Source organism: Tauraco erythrolophus, chromosome 5, assembly GCF_009769465.1.
Source record: "Tauraco erythrolophus isolate bTauEry1 chromosome 5, bTauEry1.pri, whole genome shotgun sequence".
In the NCBI taxonomy this organism is placed as follows: domain Eukaryota; kingdom Metazoa; phylum Chordata; class Aves; order Musophagiformes; family Musophagidae; genus Tauraco; species Tauraco erythrolophus.
In genome coordinates, this window is record NC_141469.1 from 34,745,199 (window position 1) to 34,768,732 (window position 23,534).

Here is a 23,534-nt window from a genome sequence, read left to right on the forward strand (position 1 = left end):
AGGAGCATGGGAATCCTGCTCAAAGTGAAATCAGGTCTGGTCTGTAATGACTTGAAGTAAACAAGAAGAAAACCTGTGGGAAGACTGAGGGAAAGATAACATTAGGAAATGTGATGGTGTTTGGGATTGCTGCTGAAGAAGACTGGAAAAGTAACAAGTAAGGAGGTGGGTGAGGAGCGGGTTAATCTATTTTCAAAGCACACTGAAAAAAATCCTGCGTTTGTGATAAGAAATAAATGTTGTGTTACGAGTTATGTATCAGCATGGTGGAGCTGTGAAGTGTTGCCATCCAGTGAGACAGATGAGGAATTCAGTCTTTAACACCTCAGTAAGAAAGGGTTGGTAGGTGCTGTGACCACCATCTCTCAGTGCATGCATGAAGAACAGAAAAATAATGACTAAGGAACTTGTTATTCCAACAAACAAAGAGAGTTGGAAGCGGAAACTAATCAAATTCAAGCTGAGGATAAGGTGACCATTTTTAGGTCTTAAAGGAATTATCAAGTGGAACAATTAATTAAAAGCATTGTTTAGTTCTCTATTAGGGGATGCTTGAAAACCAAGATGAGGTGTTTCTCACAAAGGACAGATACACTTCAATTAAATCAGAGCTGCTGGACTTGAAGCAGGAATTAAAACAGAAGAACAAATCCGGTGGTTTGGATTGGTGAATCTACGAAGGGGAGCCTCCTACCACTGCCTGGCAGTCATTAGGGAAACATTATAGCATAAAGCTCCCATTTTCTGGATCCTTGTTTTTATTTAAGCGTATTTGCACAAAACTGAAACGCTTTTTTGAAGTTAGGTGTCATAAGTAAACAGCTTCGCACTAGCTGCCTATGTCAGCAAAAGTCTTAGGGCTTCTGTAAACAGAAAGTCTTAAGAGAAAATACACATCTGCGTTGCTGGTTTGAACTGCTTGCTGTGTTCCTTCAGCATCCTGTTCCCTTGATCCTACCATCACCATCACCTGTCCTCTCTCTCTGTCCCGCTGTCCTGGAGTGAGAAGGACTCTTCCTCAAGCAGAGGGAGCAGAGAGTGCCCTGGGGGACTTGACCATGGAATGCCACCAAAGAAGGCTATGTGCCTGCAGGTGCTGTCCTGCAGAGTCCATCTGTACACAGCATAGAGAAGCTGGATTGTTGTGTTGTCTTGGGGACGTTGTAGAAAATATTAGCTCTTACAAGATCTTCAAATTATTGTGAAGAATGTTTGAGACACACAGTGTTTCAGTCACAGGGGTCTGGCTCCATACTGCAGTGATTCCTGCTCCTGTATGGGAGGAAGAGGAGGGGAATGGAGGAGGTTTTACAGCTGCAACCAGCAGCCCTGCAGCAGATCGACGAGTATGGCCATCGCCAATGCAATTTTGCAGTTTTGAAAGACTGCAACTGCCTATTTGTGATAGAATATCATAGCTTAAGCTAATGTCTCCTAAATACTTCAAGTATTTGAGTCATTGTAAGGAAACAACTTAATTCCATTCTGTTGATTTCTAAACAGGGAAAATACATCTCTTTTGTTAACAGAGGGGCAGTGATAGTAATATATCACTGATTGACTTTTAGCTAAACTTTATTTGCTTGCATAAGGAAAGGAAAGTTTGTTTGACAAAAAGATGAAGTGTTTATAGATTTGCATGCTTTGATATATATCATTCTGAATGTATTATCATTCTGCTATCTTGCAAATCTTGCCACGATCTTTGCTATGAATTTGATATTTATTCTAACATTTGGCTATGGAACAAATCAAGACAATAATTTAGCCTAACTGAAAAAAAGAATGTATTTAAGCTCCTAAAAGTGTATTTTGTAGGTCTCAAAGAAATTCTTATAAACTTAATCCACACACAGAAGCATACAGTGCTGCAAATTGACATGCAGGAGCAAAACCCACCTAATTCTCCAATCCTGAATTGAGTGCAGAATGGGCAAAGCTATAGAATTTACAGCAGTTACCTGATATATGGAATGAGAATAATTATAATTCCAATTTAATTGGCTCTAAAGATAAATGAGAATGTATTCATATGCAACATGACATTTATTACATTTTGTTAAAAACACATTTTATTTCCCTCTGGTTTTAATCTCCTTTTTAGAACTCTGTTAAGGTTTGTGAGAGAGATTTTACAAAGTCAGTGAAATTTATAGTCTGTTCAGATACTCACTTCATCTGCTTCCCAACAGAGGTGGTGGTTTTGTTTTTTTTTTGCGGGGGGGGGGTTGTTTGCCTTTAAGATGAGGGAACGTTCTGAGTTTTGAAGAAACGCTTTTCCTTTTTCTGTCTAAAATGGAAATGCAAGAAGGGACATATTTTATTACAGTTGCTGTGGTACACCTTCTCTGACTGCCATCCAGTTACTCAGTTTTGAATGAATATAGATATCCTTGTTTTCTGATAGAAATTTCTTATAATCTGTGATTTCCAACAGTCCTGATTCCCTTTCTACAGCTTGGAGGTTGGCAGCCTGACACGGGCAGATGCTGATCTGGAGGCATATCGAACACAGATATGTAAAGAAGTGATTGCTATGATGATGAAGAACATGGTCTTAAGTCACAGCATCTTTCCTCATGTGGAGAAGAGGATGAGTTCAATTTTCAAAAAGCAGTTTCTTGCAATGGAGAAAGAGATTCAAGAGGAATATGAAAGGAAGATGGTGGCTTTAACAGCTGAATGTAATCTGGAAGCTAGGAAGAAAATGGAGGCTCAATGCCAAAAAGCAAGAGCCACAAATGAAGAGACTGAGGAATTAATGAAGAAAATGAATGAAAAGGTAAATCTGGTATAAAAATCAAGATATTTTGTGTGATACGTGGTTTTATATAGATAGTTTGTCTTTTAGACTAAAATGGCCAGCTTCACTTAGAAGAGTGAAGAGAAAAGCTGTACAATTTAAATGAGTTCAGAAATTCAGATGTCATAATTAGGGTAGTTGTTATGAAGAAACTGTGTTTTACTTCACCAGAAAATGAATTTATCTGAAGAGAATCTGTGACACCTGAAAAGAAAAGGTTGTCATTACCCTGATTTATTTTTTTTTGCAGTCACTTAAACCCTTGCAAAGTAATATATTTTTATTTAATATATTTTACTCTAGTCAGACACTATGTAAAGTATTTTGCACATTCAGAGCACAACAAACTCTCTACATTGTAAACCTTGCATCTCGGTAAAAAGCCTCCAGTATTTATATTCTTATTTTGAAGAAAATGAGAATATAAACACAACCAAAGGCCTATTTCCTCCAAACCGAGTGAAGGCAAGCAGAGCAATCTATGTTTTAGGCAGAACGGGGAGTGGGCTTCTCTTGGAAATAGCCTCTGGATAATAGTGAGATAAATAATTTAAGACAGAGTATGATTCTTTACAAGTTTAGAGTCTCCCATTAAGTAAAAGCTTAGTGCTTATGTGTGTCACTTTCGTTCAAAGATCTCTGTCCGAATGGGTTAAGTATCATTATGCAGGATTTCATAGATAGTAATTAGCTGGAAATAGAGCCTGGGTCACCCATCAGCATCCCATGTACAAAATCAGGCTTCAGTCTTCCAGGTCTTTTTTCAAGTATATTGAATGTTTACTGTAAAAACTGATTTCTCCCTCACGGGTTTTTGTGTTTTTTCACTTCATGTATCTGGGGAGGATTCTTTTATTTTGAATATTTCACCTCTGTAAGCTTAAAATGCTAAAATACCCAAGTTAATGTTTCAGGCTTGTCTAATGTTATAATTCGTATTAAGAGGATGACTTGCTGGGAATAAATAGTGCAATTCGTTACTTACCAGTGGGGCTTTGCTTCTGGAGCATAAGTGGATATGTGGGTATTGAATGTGACGCTGCTGAGTTTCCAGCTGTCTGATTCAGTTCAATTATAGAGACAAAATAAGTTGAGTTAAGAGTATAATCCCTTAGACTAGTGTATCTCCTTGCTTGTGTGTGCTCTCTTTGTAGACATTACTGAAGTTTCTGGCCTTCTGTTGTTGTGGTTTTTTCTTTCTTTTTTTTTTTAAAGCATTTTTATTTGCATATCGTATACCCATAATTGTTAAGGACTTTTACGACAATTGATGATTGCAGTTTTGCCAAAAGAAGTTTTTTTGCTGAGCGTGGCCCATCAAAGGGACTACAGTATGTTGAGACTCTCAGGAAAAACTTTGGTTTATCAGGCTGTTTTGTGGAGAAACTTCATGGCACAAGGCTAGTGAGCCAGTAGGAATTTCTATGATGTTTCCAGGTGAATTTTAGATTGTAACTCTAAGGAGCTTTCACATATCTGTAGGGTATGAACATTCTGAACAAGAGATGCTGGAAAGTCAAAGGAGACAGCAAGGAGGGGGTACTTGTGGACATCTTTTTGAAGATGAGTTGAGTTGCACTCTGCAGAAGTCTTTTTCCTTCTGTTGATTATAAAAGGAGCCTAGACTAGATGTCTAACACTTAAGTAGACCTCGCTGAGATAAATCCTACCTTTGCTGAGAGAGGAGCCTGATTGAAACTCAGTATATGACCTCTCACTAGGCGCGCTCTCAGCAAACTGGCTTTTCAATACTAATGTCTTGTTGATCACTTTCCTGTCTGTGAAGGGACCTGATTTTGTACTTACTGTGGAACCTGGTCCAGAAGGTTCAGGGATGGCCGTACTTGTGCTCCTGCCAGCGGGTGTACTGACGTCCAAGAGACAGCAGTGAAAAACAGCTGGAGCAGTATTCTCCTCCCTTTGGCTCCTTCTCAGCCAAAACACAGAATGTGCCTTCTCTGCCTTTTTGATTAATTACTTGCTGTCTGCAGTGTCTCTTGCGAATGAGGGTTGAGGTGTCATGGGGCTCAGTGCAGAGGACAGTTCTCCTCAGATAAATGGTATGAAATTCAGAACAAGACCAACAGAACTACTGTTAGGTAGCTCTGCTGGCATCAGAAACACTCTTTGCTCTGTGAGACATGTATGTTTTAATTTTACAATGAGTTGATGCCATTTGAGATTAAAATTATGAATATGTAAGTCTTACTGGAGAACTATGAAAAAGTATTTATTGCAAAGAAGATATTAGATTAATTGCCACTTAATTCTATTTCATTATTGTAACTCTAAAATGATGCTCTTGGATTAATTTGTAGAAACCAATAGATAAAGTAGGTCACCAATAATAAGAACTAGAGATTTGTAGTAGAATAGTTTTTTCTAATTTATATTGTTTTTAAAATGTATGCTTATTGTTATTTCATTGTTCTGACTTATATGAGTCAATTCAATTTTAATAGGATTTCAGGATTGATGAAACTTAAGAAATTCATTTCATATATAGTCTTCGTGTTGAATTTCATGCCATTTTGTATAATTTATCTCAAAGAATGATGCTAAATTCTAAAAAGATTTCATTATGCCTTGGAAGTGTTACCTGTTTTACAACCCCTGTCATTCCAGACAGATAAAAGCATGGAAAGTGTACATTGATAGTATTAGACTTCATTCGAACCTGAAATGACGGTAATCAGAGTATTTGTAAAATATATATAAGCTAGAAGCATTGATACTTTAAAATATGTTGAATACTGAGAATCACTTCAGATTTATTTATTTGTCTTCTCTGCAGCCTGCTGTAGAATACAGAAGTCTTCTGGATAAACTTCACAGACTGGAGCAGGACCGCTTGAAGAGGTTTCTTCTTGTAAAGCAGGAGGAATATTTTGCAAAGGCTTATAGACAGCTAGCTGTTTCCCAGAGAAAGGAGCTCCATAATATCTTTTTTACCCAAATAACAAATGCTACTATCAAAGGAGAACTGAAGTTGGAAGCAGCTAAAACCTTAGTGGAAGATTACTCTAAAATACAGGTAATAGTATGATAACCCCATTCCTAATGTAATGACAGAATATAAACCCACAGTAACTTTTGAGAAATTTTTCAGGAAATATGTTTCAGGATAAACGTCATCACTTTTATAACTGATTTTCTTAGGAATAATTTTTAAATAATGCCATCATTTTGTGCATCTAGACATCTACACAACTGTATATTGATGCATACGCACAGGCTTTTTCTACAACAACGCGTTACATATATTTGCTGCAACATTATGTGCTTAGTGCTGACTTTTGTTTTCATGGGTAATATTTCCAAAGTGTCCAAGTGCTTAAAGCTTGTCTTTACTGCTCAGAGAAAAGAAGACTAGTAGCTCACCTGTATCAAGCAGAAGAAAGAAGTTTGAAAACATGTTTACACCATGCAGTGGGAAATTACATAATATAATTCCCTAGTTTTGCAGTGAATATTTTGATATCTCTGCACATCTTGGGGCTCTGCTTACCTTCTGAAAGCTGTGTTGGTGCAGCTCTACCCCTAAGCTCTCTCAAACAGGATGGTCTGAGAGGAGATTTGTGCTCATGCAGCAAACTTCTGGTTCCAGGTCGACTCTTGCTGGTGTTGATAGGGCCCTCAGCATGGTAGGGAAAGGCTAGAGTGCCATTTTCAAAAGTAATTTCAGCCCAGACAAAGGGACTTAGGCAACTAAGAGCACAGTTAGGTACCTAAACCTATTTTATGAATGACATTTTCTAAAACAGATCAGATGCTGTCTCATGAATAAGTACATTTGGAGGCCTGTCTGTATAAGCATTTTCAAACCCCCCTAGGCATCAGGTACTTTTCTATACCTCAGAAGATGTACTGAGCCACTCAATCCAAATACATAGATTATTGAAATTGTGGTATGTCTGAAGTGCTTTTTTTTTTTTTGTACTTTGAGGGTTTAGAATCTCTAGCTTACGCGGTTGGGGATGCTGATGAAGAGTATGTTCAGGATTTTAGTTTTGATTTCAGTTACATTTTAATTCTCTTGCAACGGAATAGCTTGAGTTTTTCCCTCAAGGGTTTTTTCTTTTCACTCCATTTGTGTTGAAAGTTAGTGTTCTATATTCCAGAAATTCTGGGAACTATTCTTCTGGCCACTTCTTGAAGAAGAATATGGTTGTTGTGGTCCTAAAGATTGCGGGCCCGGAGATTAAAAACATCTGGAAAGTAGGTGTCAAAATGTGTAAGGCCCACTCCTAAAACTAGATGCATTGTCACTACAGAAAAGCCACGTATCGGCTGGTCAGATGTAGGTACAGCAAAACACTTGTGCAAAAGGCAGCTGAGGAGCCAGCAAAAGGTAAGGCAAGCAGGAGAAGTTTTGATGATGTTTTGGCTGCTCAGACATGGGTCACCTAAGTATCAGACCTTGTCTTGTGTGTATGATGCTAGCAGAATGTCTGCTATCGACCATTCTGTGTCCACCTCTGGTTTCTTGCAGACCTACTTTTAGGTGCCTAAACCCTTCCCATTCCCCACTGTTGGAAGCAAATGCTTCTAAGCTGAAACCAACTTATCATTGGTTTTGAAGTCAACTTAGACACCTGTGAAAATGTTACCCTTTATTTACTCATACAATCCATAGTAAAGGTTGGAGATGGCACGGGGAGAAAAGAAAAAAAGACTTGCTACCACTTACTGCTGTAACTGAACACATGCTGTCTCCAGGTCACAGTTCAAGAAAATCTTTCAGCCTCTGGATAGCTTTAAGCAGGAACAGTTCTACTAAAACTGGTAGAGTTGTGTTTGTGTTTAATTGTGAGTACCTGATCAACTGACCTGTTAAATTAGGGCTCTCAAGAGGTGCACTAAATATTCAGGAGTACACACAATATTGAGGTATTCAGGCCAAAAGCTCAGCGTATTATTTATTTTGTTTTACTGAAATAACAGTAATAATTTGATGTGATCATTAGAGTTAAGTTGATATAAGATTATTGGTTTTCGTTTGTAAGAGCTTTTTAAGTTTGCCCTGTTAATGAACAAATCTGGTCTGAAACCCACAGGTATTAGCTGAAATTAACATTACATCTAATTATGTATATTTGTTCACATTCTTTCCTGTAGGGACACATTGAAGAGCTAATGGATTTTTTGCAAGCTAGCAAGAAATATCATCTGAATAGAAGATTTGCTTACAGAAAATATCTTATAAGTAAGATACACTTAAGGGATTCTCAAGCCTCTGCTCTTATAAATGCAGCAGCAACCCAGATACCAAGTCTTATGAATAAGATGGAAAGGTAAATATCTCAGTTGTTTTTTTGGCAACCGTTTGACTATATTATCTCAATGACGATAGAATAGTCTTCAAAAGTCTTTTTATCTGTGTTACCTAGCACGAAAAGTTCATAAAAATGTTGTATTTTAAGTTAATTCTTAGAAAAAATTTTGCAACTAAGGGCTTTGTTACTTCCTATTCTTGCAGGCATGAAGGTGAGACTTGGTTCTCTGTGTCCACTTTGTGTAGCATGGAGATTAATTGCTGGGAAAATGTATAGTATCTGTTTGTAATTCTGACTTCAGTGGGAACCAGACTCATGTAAGAGTCTCAATACCTCCATTGTTCATGTAAATAGTCCTCAGTCATATGAAAAGTCCATTGGAACCTGTACCACTTAAGACTATTAGTCTTGGTTCTTTATATGTGAATACTTGGATTTAACAGGAAAGAACAATTTTGATTCATTTGTGATTTAATGTGTTTGAGTAGCTGGATGTACAGTCTCAAGCTGGAATGCATGAATATTTTCTAAAGAAAGTTGACTAAGTTTATAAGTAATGTAACTGGGGAGGGTCTTGACGAGCAACTGTTGCAGACAATATATAAAAAGTAAAGGTCAGGTGAAATAAAAAGTAGACCTGGACATAGACTGTTTTAATACTTGAATATTGAGAGCAGCCCTGAGGAAAAGGACTTGGGAGTGCTGGTGGATGAGAAGCTCAACATGAGCCAGCAATGTGCGCTGGCAGCCCAGAAAGCCAACCGTATCCTGGGCTGCATCCAAAGGAGCGTGGCCAGCAGGTCGAGGGAGGTGATTCTGCCCCTCTACTCTGCTCTCGTGAGACCCCACCTGGAATACTGTGTTCAGCTCTGGAGTCCCCAACACAAGAAGGACATGGAGCTCCTGGAATGAGTCCAGAGGAGGGCCATGAAGATGATCCGAGGGCTGGAGCACCTCTGCTATGAAGACAGGCTGAGAGAGTTGGGGCTGTTCAGCCTGGAGAAGAGAAGGCTCCGGGGTGATCTTACAGCAGCTTTCCAGTACCTAAAGGGGGCCTACAGGAAAGCTGGAGAGGGACTTTTTGCAAGGGTGTGTAGTGATAGGACAAGGGGCAATGGATTTAAACTGAAAGAGGGCAGATTTAGGTTAGATATAAGAAAGAAATTCTTTACATTGAGGGTGGTGAGGTACTGGAACAGGTTGCCCAGAGAAGGTGTGAATGCCCCATCCCTGGAGGTGTTCAAGGCCAGGTTGGATGAGGCTTTGGGCAGCCTGGTGTAGTGGAGGATTTCCCTGCCCATGGCAGGGGGTTAGAACTAGATGATCTTTGAGGTCCCTTCCAACCCTAACCATTCTATGATTCTATGATTCTAATACACTCATTTAATTTATTTGGGGTATCGTACTGGATCCAGGCTGATTCAAGTACGCCATGTGAGGATAGTCATAGTCAAGGTGAAGTACGAGGGTGGTAAGACTTTGGAATAAATTGCCCAGAGAAGTTGTGGATGCCCCCTCCCTGGAGGTGTTCAAGGCTAAGTTGGACAGAGCCTTGAGTAGCCTGATCTAGTTGAGAGGCATCCCTGCCCATGACAGGGAGGTTGGATTAGATGATCTCTAAGGTCCCTTCCAGCCTATGCCATTCTATGATTCTATGATTCTATGAGATAGATATGGTGACTTAGCAGAGATATAGTTATTTACAATTACATGGCAATGTGGAGCACTGAGAGAGACCTCTTGCTGCTATGCAGAGTTCTGTGGTATATCTTAGTTTGACATACAGACAAAATACTGAGAAGCATGCCACTGCAGTAGAATATATCAGTGGGCATGAAAGCAACCTAGCACTGCTACTGTTGATTCTGCACATGCAGCTTCCTTTGTGTATTTTAGACATCTGTATTGTTGTCAGTCACGGGCATCATGTGGAGCATGTATCAACAGAACAAGTACAAAATAGGTAATGTAGTACCAGCCTTTTGGCATCAACAGCAAGAGATAGCACTGTAGAAATATATTGTGTCTATAAATTGTGTTTTTTCTTTCATGATGTTGACTTAATTTAAAAGTAATTTAATATTGGGAAGCAAGAGGTTTCTTAAAAGCTACCAAAGATTGTATCTGTTGATACAATGAAGTCATTTACCTGACACTTGTAACCTTTCCTTGCTCTTTTTAATTGTTTTGTGTGCTGCCTCATTGGCTAAGTTTAGTCTCAAGATTTGTTGATCTGAGTTCTTCTAGTATGCTTGCACTGCTTTGCCTATTTTGCTAAAATTTGCATTTGTGTCGCTCAAAGACAAAAAATAAATCTGCTGACGTGGGAAATACAATTGACACATCTTTTGCAGAGAGTTCACTTTCATCAATTCATGCCTGCCCTTGCAGTCGGATTATAAGAAATGTTCTGAGATGTTTTCCCAGATTTTGTGGTTATGTGAAAAGCTTTCCAGAGAAACTCCCACCTGTATGACCACTGCATCTGTGGCTTAAATCAGTGTTTAATGCCTGTTATTGCAGCTAACAGTCACAAATCAGATCAACTACAAAAACAGAGAAGAAACATCTAGTATTACTAATCCAAGATCTCATGGATCTCATCCCAAAAAGTGTACCAAGAAAAAACCCTTCCCAAAAAGCCAAAAACTTCCAAAACCAAGAAGTGTCATTACCAAGATGAAAAAGTAAATTCTCTAGCGCTTCCCTATTAAACTTTGCAGACTATGCAGTGGTCATAGTACTCTGTGGACAAAGGAAACACATGTCTGTAAGTAGAAATGGCATTTGTAGAGAAGCAATCCAGTCTGACTTGCTGACACTAGAACTACTTATTTTCCTGTAACCCCCCACACCTGCTGCAGTAGGAATTCCTTTCAGGCCAACGTTGGCCAAACTGTTTTATTGTTCATTCTTTAGATGTTGAGATTATAAAACTCCAGAATGTAGTACTTCACGTTGTTTCCTAGTCTGTTTTCTACAGACAAAGTCGAATATCTTCCTATAAACCCAGCGTAAGTTATAATCTTTGCTAGGTGGGCTTGAATTTCAGTTATTGGTCATAAGGTGCTTTGAGGAATATTTGCAAATTGGAGTGTTAAAATTTGAGCAGCAAGAGAAGTCTAGTCTGAGAGGCTGGTATTTTAAATTTGTATCCATAATATTCTCTTATTTTTCACTCTAGCATTGAATCTGCTTGTCTAAATATAGATACAGGTCTGTCTTAATCTATTATGTCCAGCTTTAGCATGCCTTAAATTTACTGTTGTAAATGGAATTTCAAAACGCAGAGCTGTTCATATGGAGAAGATAAACTGAGAGAAGATGTAGATTAGATATACCACAGATAAACAGATTCGGGGATACATAAACCAGCAGATAAATGATGAAGGGAGAGGTCTTTTGAAAATTGAGCTTAAAAGAATCTTTAAAATTTATCAGATAGCAAGGCAATTTGAAATAACATGAAAAAGATTGTGTGGCTAGAAATAAAGGTTATAAAAAGCAAAATAAAACCAAACCAAGTCTAGGGAGGGTTGTGATCATTTTAAATGAAGTAGAGCAACCAGTTTTCAAGCTGGGCTTTCTAAAGGTAGTATTTAAATAAAATATCTTGTTCGTCAGGACTGGCTGTGGGTTCTCAATGCCTTTTGGAAGTCAAGTCCATGGACTGCAGTGCCAAAAGGCAGGAAAGCAACTTTTAAAATATAACCTGTAATGATAGATTTCAGAGATGCCTAGCTAGGCTTTTGGTGTTTTCCCTTAAAGAATAAATGGGCAGGAAGGCGATACTTGAGGCAGTATTTACCCTAGTTGTTCCAGCTGTCCACAGAGGCACAAGGTTCTTGAAGTTTTTGAACTACAGCAGCTGTAACATGTTGCATCTTTCTTTTGCCAGGATCTAGTCGTTCACAAGAAGTTTCCTTCCTTCCTTGGTCTCTTAAAAACTGAAGCCAGTTCTGCTGATTTGCTAGATAGGAGCAACTCAAGCTACTTCTATAAATTTCTCACGAAAATTAAAACTTCGGAAGATGTTAAGCATTTCTTGTGGACTGTGTTTTTAAAGTAGGCAATTCATTATCTCTGACATAAAAGTTCAAAGCAAAACATCTCGTATTGCTCTCTTACTTATTATTCTGAATAATCTCAATTTACATGGACCTTGTTATAAGCAAATTTATTTTTCCAAGCAGTATCCTGCTGGACCTTTCAGTGAGTTGGTGTTTGAAAGTGAATGCCTCCAACAATAACGCATTATTTTAAAGTTTTCCAATGATCTCTTAAAACCTGTTCTGCTTGTAGCACTTTATGTAGATCGTTTATTGCTCTGAATTATTTACCTAAATTCTGATCTGGTCACTGGCAAGATGCCAGTTCAGCAGGTGAAACCCTGAAGCAGCTGAAGCTGAGTACCATGGGCACAGTCTTGCAAGTTCTCTCTGTATAGTTTCTGTATAGTGCTGTGATTCAACTTCCATGCACATCCAGGCTTGTGCAACTGTTCTTCTTCACATCTGTCTCCCTTATGTTTTAGTGATGCTCCTATGCCTTCTTTAGCTTTCATAAAACAGTCTTCCTTTACTGGGATCCAGCATCACTTAGCTAATTCTCCATAGCATCAAATACAAACAAATACTTTTTACTTTTAATGTCCTCACTTCATATTTTCTCCTAATTTTGTTGGCTTTCATTCAGTATAGAGAAGTCAAGGTCTGCCTCTGACCTATGATACTGCTGCTGTTGGCCACACACTTCATCTCTGTGCCTTCCTTGGTGCTTGCTGCATTTGGGAGGATCTACCCGTAAACATCCTTGCCGTTACTGCGGTATTCTCCTTCATTAAAATTCTCCTTGTCCAAAGACATTAAACATGTGCCTGCACATTTCTTCAGTGATTAGATGTCTGCTATGCTGAGACCAAGCAGTTTATCATACAGTCTATACTGTCTCATTACCTTTCTCCTTTCCTTTTATTTTGTGTTTCAGTTCAGAGTACTTTGGGAAGACGACATCTTTTAGTTCTAATACTGTAGTTGTTTTTATACTGTATTTATGTGAAACCAGAAATGAAGGTCTCTTGCCCGGATTGAGCCTTTTAGTAATTACTATAATACTTATTAATGTAAGCTGACAAATAAACTCCCATAGACTTCTGTAGTGGTAGGCGTTTTGCCCATTGTTTTTGTTATCTGGGATTTCTAAATAATAGATTCCAAATAAATAAACAGATAGGTTTTACAATACTGCATCGCCTACAGTTTGAGCTGTGGACATATTTGATCTCTAAATAAATCAACAACCTGTAACTAAATTAATGTGGACTTCCTCCCCCCCCATCCTCATAGGTAGGTATATTTCTCCTGTCATTGTGTCACATGTTTTTTCCTGTCTTTCATTTGCTGGGTGGTTTCAGCACATCTTATCTTTTTCTGCTTATTGCAGCCCCTTTTCACTGGTCTGGACAGGGATTTTAATTGGATCAACAAGCCCGGGTTTATTTCCTCAGTACAAGACAGGGTGAAGGTGTTAAAAATAATATCTTGGTTATTATACTGCCTCACTTCCTCACTGTAGTGAATCTAATTTTTATTCACTAATCTTTTGCTTTGGATTTGATCAAAAAAAGAGGGACAAGACTTAGAGTTACCAAATATCGGTAGGAAATTTGGTGCTGTTGTCTTGTTTGGGTTTTTTAACATAACACTGAAATTTAACCCTGATTGCTTTCAAGACAAAAATAACTGGGCCAAAAGATCCAAGAATGATGCTTGGTGGATTGCTCTCAAGGTACTGAAAGGTATTTTAATCCTGTTTGCAGAAGATTAAAGAAATACAAGAGACAGACATTGCAAGAGCTCTGCAAAAGCTCACATTTTGGAAGTCCACTGTGCTTAATGTTTGAAATTATAACTCAGAAACGTCCAACAGCCTGGTCTGAATTAAGATGTTCTTTTATTCTTCTCTTGTCTGAGAAGGATTTGGGGAATTTCTGATGTGAATATAATAGCAGGTAATTTTTGAAATTCAATTTTAGTTTGTGGAAAGGGAGATTTTTCTAACTGTTACAGGCACGGTTGGGATCTTGCTTACTCTTTGAAATTATATACTACAGCAACTGGAGGTAGACCATAGTCTTAAACTTCCATTTGAAAGCACAATGTGCTTAAGACTGAGACTTTGCTGTTAGATTGTTGTATTTCACTAGTAGTTCAAAATCTTTATAATTTTTGTGATGATGTAAATGTAGTAGGAAATCTGAATATAAATCTCTTCATGGATATGTTTGCTTTATATCTTCAAAATAATTTTTAATTGTTTTTACTTGATTGGATTACATCCTTTAAAAAGCAAATTGTTTCTAATGAGGAGAAGAAGTTATAAAAGACATCTGGAATTGCATTCCGGGGGCATTAAATGAAAAATGTAAATATTATGAATAATATATAAGGTTTAAAATGTCTCATTTGAATATCACTTGCATTACTAACTGATGTGTAATTGGTTTTGCATTTGCCTTCCCTTCCTTCCTTCTTCCTATCCCTTCTTCATACACCTTCACTCCACCTTCACTAACTGCCTCAATTCTACATTCATCTCTGAGATTATCTTTCTATTATCCACTTGCTTGTTTGATCTCCCAAGGTACCACTGCTAAAGAAGCAAAGATCATTCTGTGTGTCTACTTTGTTGAACCTTGTTATGGTACTAATTGCCTCAAATATCCTTTTGCTCTTAAAAATCTGGGATAACAGGCTTCAAACACTGTTATTACAGAGCAGGTCATCTACCTGAAAGTCACTTGGGAATGCTGCTGGACCGAGCTGACGCTGAAATTAATTCTGTTAAACAGAAATTCGATCATGATTTAAAACAAGAAAAGCAAAAGCTTCGCCAGAAACTCATTACCAAGCGAAGGCGGGAAATGCTACAAAAGGTAATTATTTTCAGTATATTCATTTTCACAGGGCTTATCTTGAATTAAAAATGGAATGAACTGAAAAGTAAAGTGTAGTTCTTGTGACAGGGGTCAACACTGCCAGGAGCACAGACAAAAATAAGCATCTGTTGGTTTTAGGAGTGTACCACCATGTGCTGTGTTAATTATGCAGTAATTAATAGCTGTTCTTTTTAAAAAAAAAAAAAAAACTTGCCAGAAAGTAATACAACTGGAGAAACTTGTGAAGCCCCTCTACTTATTCCAGCCTCTCCAAGGGGATATTGACAAGCCTTTGTAATGTGCAGACAGGCAAAAACCAGCTGAGGTTCTGGAGTTGGGTGAGGGACATGGCACAGATCTGTGACCGTCGATTTCTGCTGGTTTCCTGGCTGTCTGTGACTCGAATGACTTCTACAGCACAGTTAAAATTCAGCAACAAAACAAAATTATTTAAAAGATTCTGTACCTGTGGTTGCTTGTGGCAGGACTTATGTCACCTCACCTCAGCCATCTCAAATTCAAGGCTAGCTGCAAGAGCTCCAAATCATTTCATAATGAAAGATGACTTGTGGGTGATCTGAGTAAAATGGAAGGGAGCTGTTATCAAAAGGTTTCCATCTTTCTTCTGTCCAAAGTATGTAGAAAAAAACTGTCTTACATTAGGTGATATTTCTTTAGATGAGCAAAGTTAGGTGAGATTGATTGTACCTTTTGCAGGTTATGTGTTTCAGTGTTTTCTGCTCTAACAGATATCAGTGCAAGGAAAGACAGCAGGTATAACGATGGAGACTTCAATTGTTGTATTTTTTTCTCAGTATAGGTAGCTTCAGTTTAGCTTTCCAATGAAATCGCTGCATACTGCAAGATGAGGGAAATAAAAGAAACTCACCCTTTTTTGTTGTTGTTCCTTACTCTTTTTTTTCTTTGTTGATATTTGATCCAGATTCACTTCTTGAATGCTGCCAAATCATTACAGTTCAGCCAGTTGAGATTATGTCAAACTACAAGATTATGCACTTATTTAGGTGTTAGCCCTTCTATCTAGCAAAAATCCAAATTATAACAGGCCTGCATTAGCACTTCTATGTAACAATAATCTAAATTATCGCAGGCCTGCTAGATGCACACAAAGCCATCATGTTGAGGGCTGGGTATGTCTCTGGACACTGAAAAGCAGTTTCGAGAACACTGAAAAACAAAAGCACGAAATTTTGCATTGCTACAAAATGCATACTTAAAGAGCTAGAATTTGAGATGTTTTTTCTCTTAACTTTGTTCATCTTTTTGGCAAATGAATCAGCAGAAAGAGCATCGAAAGGAGCAGCTGTCACTTGGAGACCCCTTCAAAACTACTAAGGAGATCACTCATTACCTCAGCTACTGGAAAAATCTTCTGAGTGATCACACCATTGAATTTGAAGAACTTACTGAAAAGCTTGACAATGAGGCCAGTGAAGAGCTGAAAGACCTTCTATTTAGTCTAACAGAGAAAGCCATTGAAGAGCTTAAACGTGTTCAGTGTGGGGTATTTGTGCAAGAACTGGTCAAGCTCAATGTGCCAAAGATGTTCTTGCTAGAAGCTGTGGAGGACCATAAAAAAGAGATGGTTGTTAAGCATGAACAGCTTGAAAGGGAAGAGCGTGACAAGAGCATGGCCGCTGAAGAGCTGCTTCAGCTCACCAGGCAGAACCTAAGCCAAGAACTGGAAACAAACATTTCGGAACAAAAAAAATTGAGGAGCTGGGAACAATCAGTATTCATGCAAGTATCTCTCTGCACCCTTTTCTTAGTTATTATTGCAAATAGAAATGAACTAGGAGTTTTCACGCCTGTCTAGGTGTAGTTCCTAATGATCACTTCTCTGCCAGGCATTTGGGAATTGATTTTATTTTTTTGCAAGCACTCAGCCCCTGCAGCACCGGCAGGTGACCGCTGCAGTGGAAATCCCAGGAAACAGTGATTTTGAAACCAAAAACATGGAGTGGTGTTTTATACTTCCTTCACTCCGTGTCAGGTTTTACTCGCACATCTTTCATTATTATTCTCAGTCTGTTCTCAGAGGTCCGGCACTTTGGAAATGTCATTTAGTGTGTCAGCCCTAATTAGCACCACATCCAATTTTGATGCGTTCCTTCTAGCCACAAGTCAAGCCTTACTCATTCGGTTCGTTTTAAGCACTGCCACAGTAATTCCACATATTCTGGACATACACAGCGCAGTAGCCTACTCATCCAGCCTATGGGCTCCATGCATCAGACTTGGCCAATCTGGCCTGCTGGTGCAGTGCCCCTGGCACCGAGCTCCGAGCCAGAGAGATGTCACGACACAGGCGATATTGTAGAGAGGTTTGCTGGCCCCAAGTGCACTGTATGGCTATTGCCACCTGCTATGATGTAACCCTGGGGAGGTGGGAAGGCGGATGGTGGCCATGCCACCATTGGGAGACCTTGTTCAGGGAGAGACCATGGCTGCAGCCAAGAGAAATCATGCGTGGTGCCTCTCAGGCTGGGCAGCAAGGTCCCTGTGAGACTTGCACCGTTCGTTAGTGTTTTTTCTTGACTTTCAAGTACATTGACTGCCCAGAGAAGTTGTGGATGCCCCGTCCGTGGAAGTGTTCAAGGCCAGGTTGGATGAGGCTTTCGGCAACCTGGTGTAGTGGAAGGTGTCCCTGCCCATGGCAGGGGGGTTGGAACTAGATGATCTTTGAGGTCCTTTCCAACCCAAACCATTCTATGATTCTATGATTTATGACTAGTTGTTTTATTACCTGAATATTTACACTACTATGTTTCCTACACAATATCTATTTAATAACGGGCATTGTTGGAGACATGGGAACAAGGAAAAATAATCTGCTGTGAAAATTGCAGCTTTAGGCGAAGCAAATGAAACCGGCAAACCTATATTAGACTGTCTGACCCTGGAGCAAACGTACTGGGCATGAGAGATTGAACGGGGAGCAGGGGAAAAAGCATTAGTAAAGGTTTCTCCTTCATACCTCTTCTCTTAAAGCAAAACAGATTTGTGTGGACAGTTTTGTTGAGACAGCATCTTTACAAGTTTGCCTGCTGCACAGTGTAAAACCATGTAATGGGAATATAAAAAGAAATCTGGCCGATTGCATTTGCTTTGTTGAAAAAAAAAATTCATTTGTGACTTGGTTTGGTTCTCATTTCAAAGGCTTTGTGTTTTATTCAGCATTTTAAATACTTTTCTATAAACCGTTTCAATGTATTTTCTAGCTCGTCTTATTATCTCTTATTTACGCTGCTGAGAGCAGACCTGCTCGAGCAGGGAAGTAAGATCGTATGACCCAGCAGGTCTGTTCCTGTTTCTAACTTACAATTCCATGATAATTATGTTCCAGCCTGCGGTGTTGCCTGTTGTATTTTTTAGATGCTATCTTTATTTACAGCAAAAGTAAGCCATTTTGTTGTTGGTGGTGGTTTTTTTTCCCAGTAAAATACTGGAACATAGATACAAAAAATGCAGCAGTTGCAGAACTGCCATATCAAAAGCCCCTTAAAATCTGTCATTGTCTTTATGTTCAGTCCACTGTCTGTCAGTTTTGATATTGCGATGGCAGATGCTAGCTCTCATGTTTATGTTCTCATCTGCTATCTAGTTTTCACAAAGAATTATTTTGAATGATAGCTTTTCATTTTTGTTGCTTATCAGAGAGACCATGAGTAAGTCCAAAACGTTTATGAAGATCATTAAAGTTTAAAGTCCTTTTTAAACATGGACATGACAAAACTATGATTTACTGTATTTTCTTCTATATCTCTATATAGTATGGATTATCTTCTAAAAGTCTAAGACAACATGAGAAATAGTTAAGTATACTGTAAATGCTTGCTTGGAGTAATATTGCCTTAAAGTAAGTAATTTTTTGAGGAGAAAAAACTTTATGCATGAAAATGTTTTTATTTAGGATTTAGCTGTACTCTGCTGAATCATTAAACAGAAATAAAGATTTCTAAACTCAGAAATATTGTGGTGAAATGATAAGGTGGTATAAGCCTGTGATATACTGAATAAAAGCATCAGTCCTAATGGAACATACAGTATAATTTATTTTATTTTAAAGAAAACTTTTTTTAAAATATGCTGTTTATGCTTTAAATACAGATACATTGTTGGGGAAATAGAGAAGATTTCCAAACAAAAAATTATGGTATTTATTATTAAATACTCCTAAGGAAATATTTCAGTCACAAGATAAGAAGATTAATGTAGTCTAAGATTAGTCACAACTGGAAGGTGAATTTAGGCTTTAGCATGCTTTATTTTGAAATCATCTTCAGCTTGACCTGAGGATCAGTTCCCCAGACTTCCTATTGAGAACCTTCCTTCTACTAAATGGGAACTTTGAGTGATTCAAATTACTGCTAAAATATATTCTCTGTTATTCAGACTGCTAAAAGCCTTTTTACAAAGAACAGCTAGAACTCTTGTGACTTGGTGATGGGAGGGATGACATATATGAGTTTATAACAGAGAGACTTTTTTATTTTATTTTTATTTTGCTGCTCAGTAGCTGTGACTACTAAGTGCTGGGAAACAGCGCAGGGAGGCTTTGCAGGAATCTTTTTGTCTCAATTTCAGCCCTAAGTTCAGGGTTTGTATTGTCTGAAGAAGTGGAAGGATTCTGTGCATAGGAAATGTGCTAAAAAATATTTATTTATTTTTAAAATATTCAAAAACTGTTTCCCCTTGAAAATGAAGTTTTACAGTCCAGGAAGTTCTGTATGCAGAATTTAAAGTATCCCCAAGGATGTTTTGAACATGCTCAGCAGCTCAGTCCTATGTGTGGAATCATTAACTGATACATGAACAATACAAAAAATTATTATCATTGTCATGTAAAGTATTTGTGTGCATGTCTTACATTTTATGTGAAATTGCCTATATCAGTGAGCAGCAAATAACTTTCTTTTTTTTAATAGGCAGCTCCTAAGTTTACCCCTGTCACTATCAGAAGAGGAATTGCTTAGATTGAGACAAGAGCTGCACTGCTGCTTCTCTCAGGTGGACAGCAGCTTGGCATGGCCCAAGATAAGAGCAAGAACCTTGCTTCAGGCTCTCGAGGTGGAGCGGAGGGACACAGAACTGCTGAAAGTCGATCAGAATTTAGCAATGACCAATAAACAGGTGGGAATGATGTGGGATCGGTGTGGGGATGTGCAAGGGGTTTAGGAGTGTAGCTGCACGTTGTTGGCCTCGGCTGCAGATATGGGTCCATAGCTTCTCCATAGGTGTGGCAACGATGCATGCTAATCCTGTTTGTGTGGATTGGTGGACCTTAAAAATAATTGTTTGAATAGCAGTTGGATAAATATTTTCTTCACGTATGCCTGCCTATTTCTGCCACTTGCACTTCCTCCAGCTTTCCCAAGAAGGCAGCACAGGTATAAAGAAGCAGATGGGTGGCCAAATGGTGCTGCATCTCTGAGGAGAGTCAACTGAAGTGCCAAAAATTGGAGCGGTGTTGAGCCTGGCTCTGAATGTCAGCGACAAGTTGGATCCTTTACAGCCCAAACTGAGATTTCTCTGGCAGCCCCTACACATTACTAAATTTGGCGCTAAATCAAGGAAAGATTTAGGGAGTTTTTTAAGGGAATGTCCTACACTGTTTTCTCCATGTAGGAAAGAGATGAGGGGTGTTTAATTCCTTCAGTAAAATTTAAAACCTGTGGAATCATAAATTATTTTCAGTTCTTAAATAGGAGGAAAAAAAGTGTTTCCTGTATGAATTGTATCCAATACCATCATAAAAAGGAGGACTACCCGTTGCTTTGTTTTCGTTCAGTTATGTTTTCTAAATGCATAAACTTGGGTTAATTTTACTAGGAATTAGCCTAGTTCAAAACCTTAATTATTTCTAAAGTACTAAAGAAGGGAAATGACTTTGCAAAAGCCTTATAGTTGAACAGATGTTATCATTTCCCCAAGAGTGCATTATACTTAGTTGATATTCTTGTAGAGAAATAGAAAGGTCAAGAATAATTTGATTACATGAAGCGGTGCCCCTTAATATTATCATGGTTCATTTGTGATTCATATACTGTGTCTTGAAAACAATGTAGTTCTTAAATTAATATTCTTTGTTCATTTTAACCATGCCGAGGAGACAAAATATCAGTTTAAATCTTCTCTTATTATCACTGCTAAAGCTTGCTTAAAATCAAATTAATGCACCAGCAGTTTTCATGGAAAGGATGAATATATAATTCTGCTTGAAAGAAATTAAAAACAAAATTTCCAACTTTTAATGTCTGAAAGAAATCTTCTGAATCAATAGGCAGCACCTTCACTTCAGAAATATTTTCTCACTGAAAATCATCCTTGCTTAGTGTTTCATTAATTAGTTGATCTGCCAGTAATAGTAAGTAATAATGTTAACATCCTCATATACCTCTAACAAATAAAGCATTTTGTGCTATTTTCTTACAGCAGCATTCTAAAATGAAAAAAACAGGATCCAGGAATAGAAATAAAATAGATATTCTGAAGACATCTTTACAAGACAAAATTTTCATTTATGAAGACTTAGTGAAAGATGAAGATTTGAATAAGGTAAGTGCAAACTTTTTCTGTACTGATCTTTAGTGTCATGGTTTGAAGTGAGGGGGGAGGTAACCATGACAGTAAGTAAAGAACGACAGTTTTCTATCAATGTGAATAAGAGCCAGATAAAAAAGACATGAGATTTAGTAGCATGATGCAGCCCTCTACTCTTTCCTGCGTATCTCAAGATACTGTATTTCAAACTTTATAGTTTTGGCTTTGTTTTAATTTTTGCACCTTTAAAGTTAGAGAACTGATTTCATGTCTTGCCCTGTCTTGCCCTTCTTCCTTCCAGTGGTTCTAGGGCTTGGCGTATATATGATTGCAAGACTCCTCTAGATCCTCTGGTTTTCTTAGTAAGATTTTTAAAGCATGGAGGGTGCTTTACTGTGTACTTCAGTTGAGCAAAATTGAATTCTCTCACCTCTCCTAATGCTACCAAAAACCCAGCAATGAAGTCTTAGATCCAAAGACTTCTTGGGAAGGGGCTGAGGTTATTTGTACAGAGCTTATTGAAAGGAAGCCTTCATTCTGGTGGGTTGGCTCACAGCCCCATTCTAAAGTTTATCCTTAAGGAATAAGTGGGGCCAATGCCAATATGGGGCTTTGGACACTTTTTCCTTCTATGCCAACAGATGTTCCATGAGGTCTTGTTTGTGTTCTTTAACTTTTCTCTCCTTCTCTTCCCACTTGTAAAATATAGGTAATACTACTTGTGTGTATCAGAGGAATGTAACAGTGATAACTGTTAGATCTAAGTGGTGCACAGCTATAAGAACTATGCAGAACAAGCAGGTGTCATTAGTAATTAAAATTGGTAGATGAAAAATAGTTTCATCAATGATTGCAATATCATTTTTAGTAGCAATTTGGACAAAAATCTTTTTTTACACCTCTTTCCTCTGCTTTTTATGCTTCTGTCCTTAGGAATGAAAAATACTAGGCCAACATGTTCATTGAGAAATAATTTCTCTTTCACGTGAGAGCAACACATTGTTAGTATTGGTTGCAAATGTTTATCTAGTCCAGCACTCAGTCTTTGAAAGTGAAAGCGGGTGCTTGGGTAAGAATGCAACAAGTGAGCAAGTGTGTTCTGGCACTCTTATAACTCTGGTCCAAGAATGCCCTGATCCTTTAATGAAGGCGTTTAGACTTTTGGCTTCAATACCTATTACCTTGACCTCCAAAATTTAGATTTTTTTTTTTTTGTACTGTTACTTGAAAGTACAACAAAGTATGAGCTAAGATTTTCTGTTAAAAAAGTACTGAATACTTATTTGGTATGAATATTGTCTTACATTTTTGTTAGAACTGTTTAAAAACTGGAAAGGTAGCTTCTCTAAGCCTCACTGTTGCAATTTTATATGCACCATCTGGCATACCTGTTGTTCTAATTGTATGGCTGCACATTAGTTATAAAAAGCAACATACTTCAAGCTTTTCCCGGTAAGGAAGCTAAACTATTGTTATGGAAAATTGTTAGTTCACACATTATTGTTAGGACACAGAAATATAAGCAATAAACCTTATGTTGCGCACAGAAGTAGAGTCTCTTTCTTTTGGCTGTTACAATCTGTTACCTCGTTCCTCATTTAGAATCTTACACTTACACATCTGCATTAGCGTGAACACTTTTATCATCTCACTCAGAATTAACCATCTGAAGTTGCGCAGTTCCGGACAGGAAAAAGAGGACAATGGGGCAATACAGCACTGCTGTATTTCTCCTGCCTTCGCTGCTGCAGACTTCACACGGTGTCGTAGGTTCTGTCTCACTACAGGATGGCTGTAAAATGGTTTCTAGCTAATGCTTATGAAAGCAGCTGTGGGATGTGTTTTGTAATAGTGTAAAATCAGCATGACAGAGAAGAACAACTCCTAGACAGGAGGCAGTGAGTGGGGAGGCCATGGCAAGAAGTTTGAAGCCTAGTCTTGGAGCACCTGGGAG

The 23,534-nt window shown here is 38.2% G+C and overlaps 1 protein-coding gene across 1 annotated transcript in view; it reads left to right on the forward strand.

Moving 5' to 3' along the window:
• EVC2 (EvC ciliary complex subunit 2) overlaps positions 1-23,534 on the forward strand; it is a 74,955-nt gene that overhangs the window by 30,371 nt on the left and 21,050 nt on the right. Inside the window, exons 9-15 of the mRNA XM_086611988.1 lie at positions 2,458-2,782; positions 5,598-5,837; positions 7,922-8,097; positions 14,854-15,013; positions 16,320-16,781; positions 19,970-20,170; positions 21,473-21,595. Of these exons, the coding sequence (XP_086468114.1) occupies positions 2,458-2,782; positions 5,598-5,837; positions 7,922-8,097; positions 14,854-15,013; positions 16,320-16,781; positions 19,970-20,170; positions 21,473-21,595 (1,687 nt within the window). The remainder of the gene's footprint in view (positions 1-2,457; positions 2,783-5,597; positions 5,838-7,921; positions 8,098-14,853; positions 15,014-16,319; positions 16,782-19,969; positions 20,171-21,472; positions 21,596-23,534) is intronic.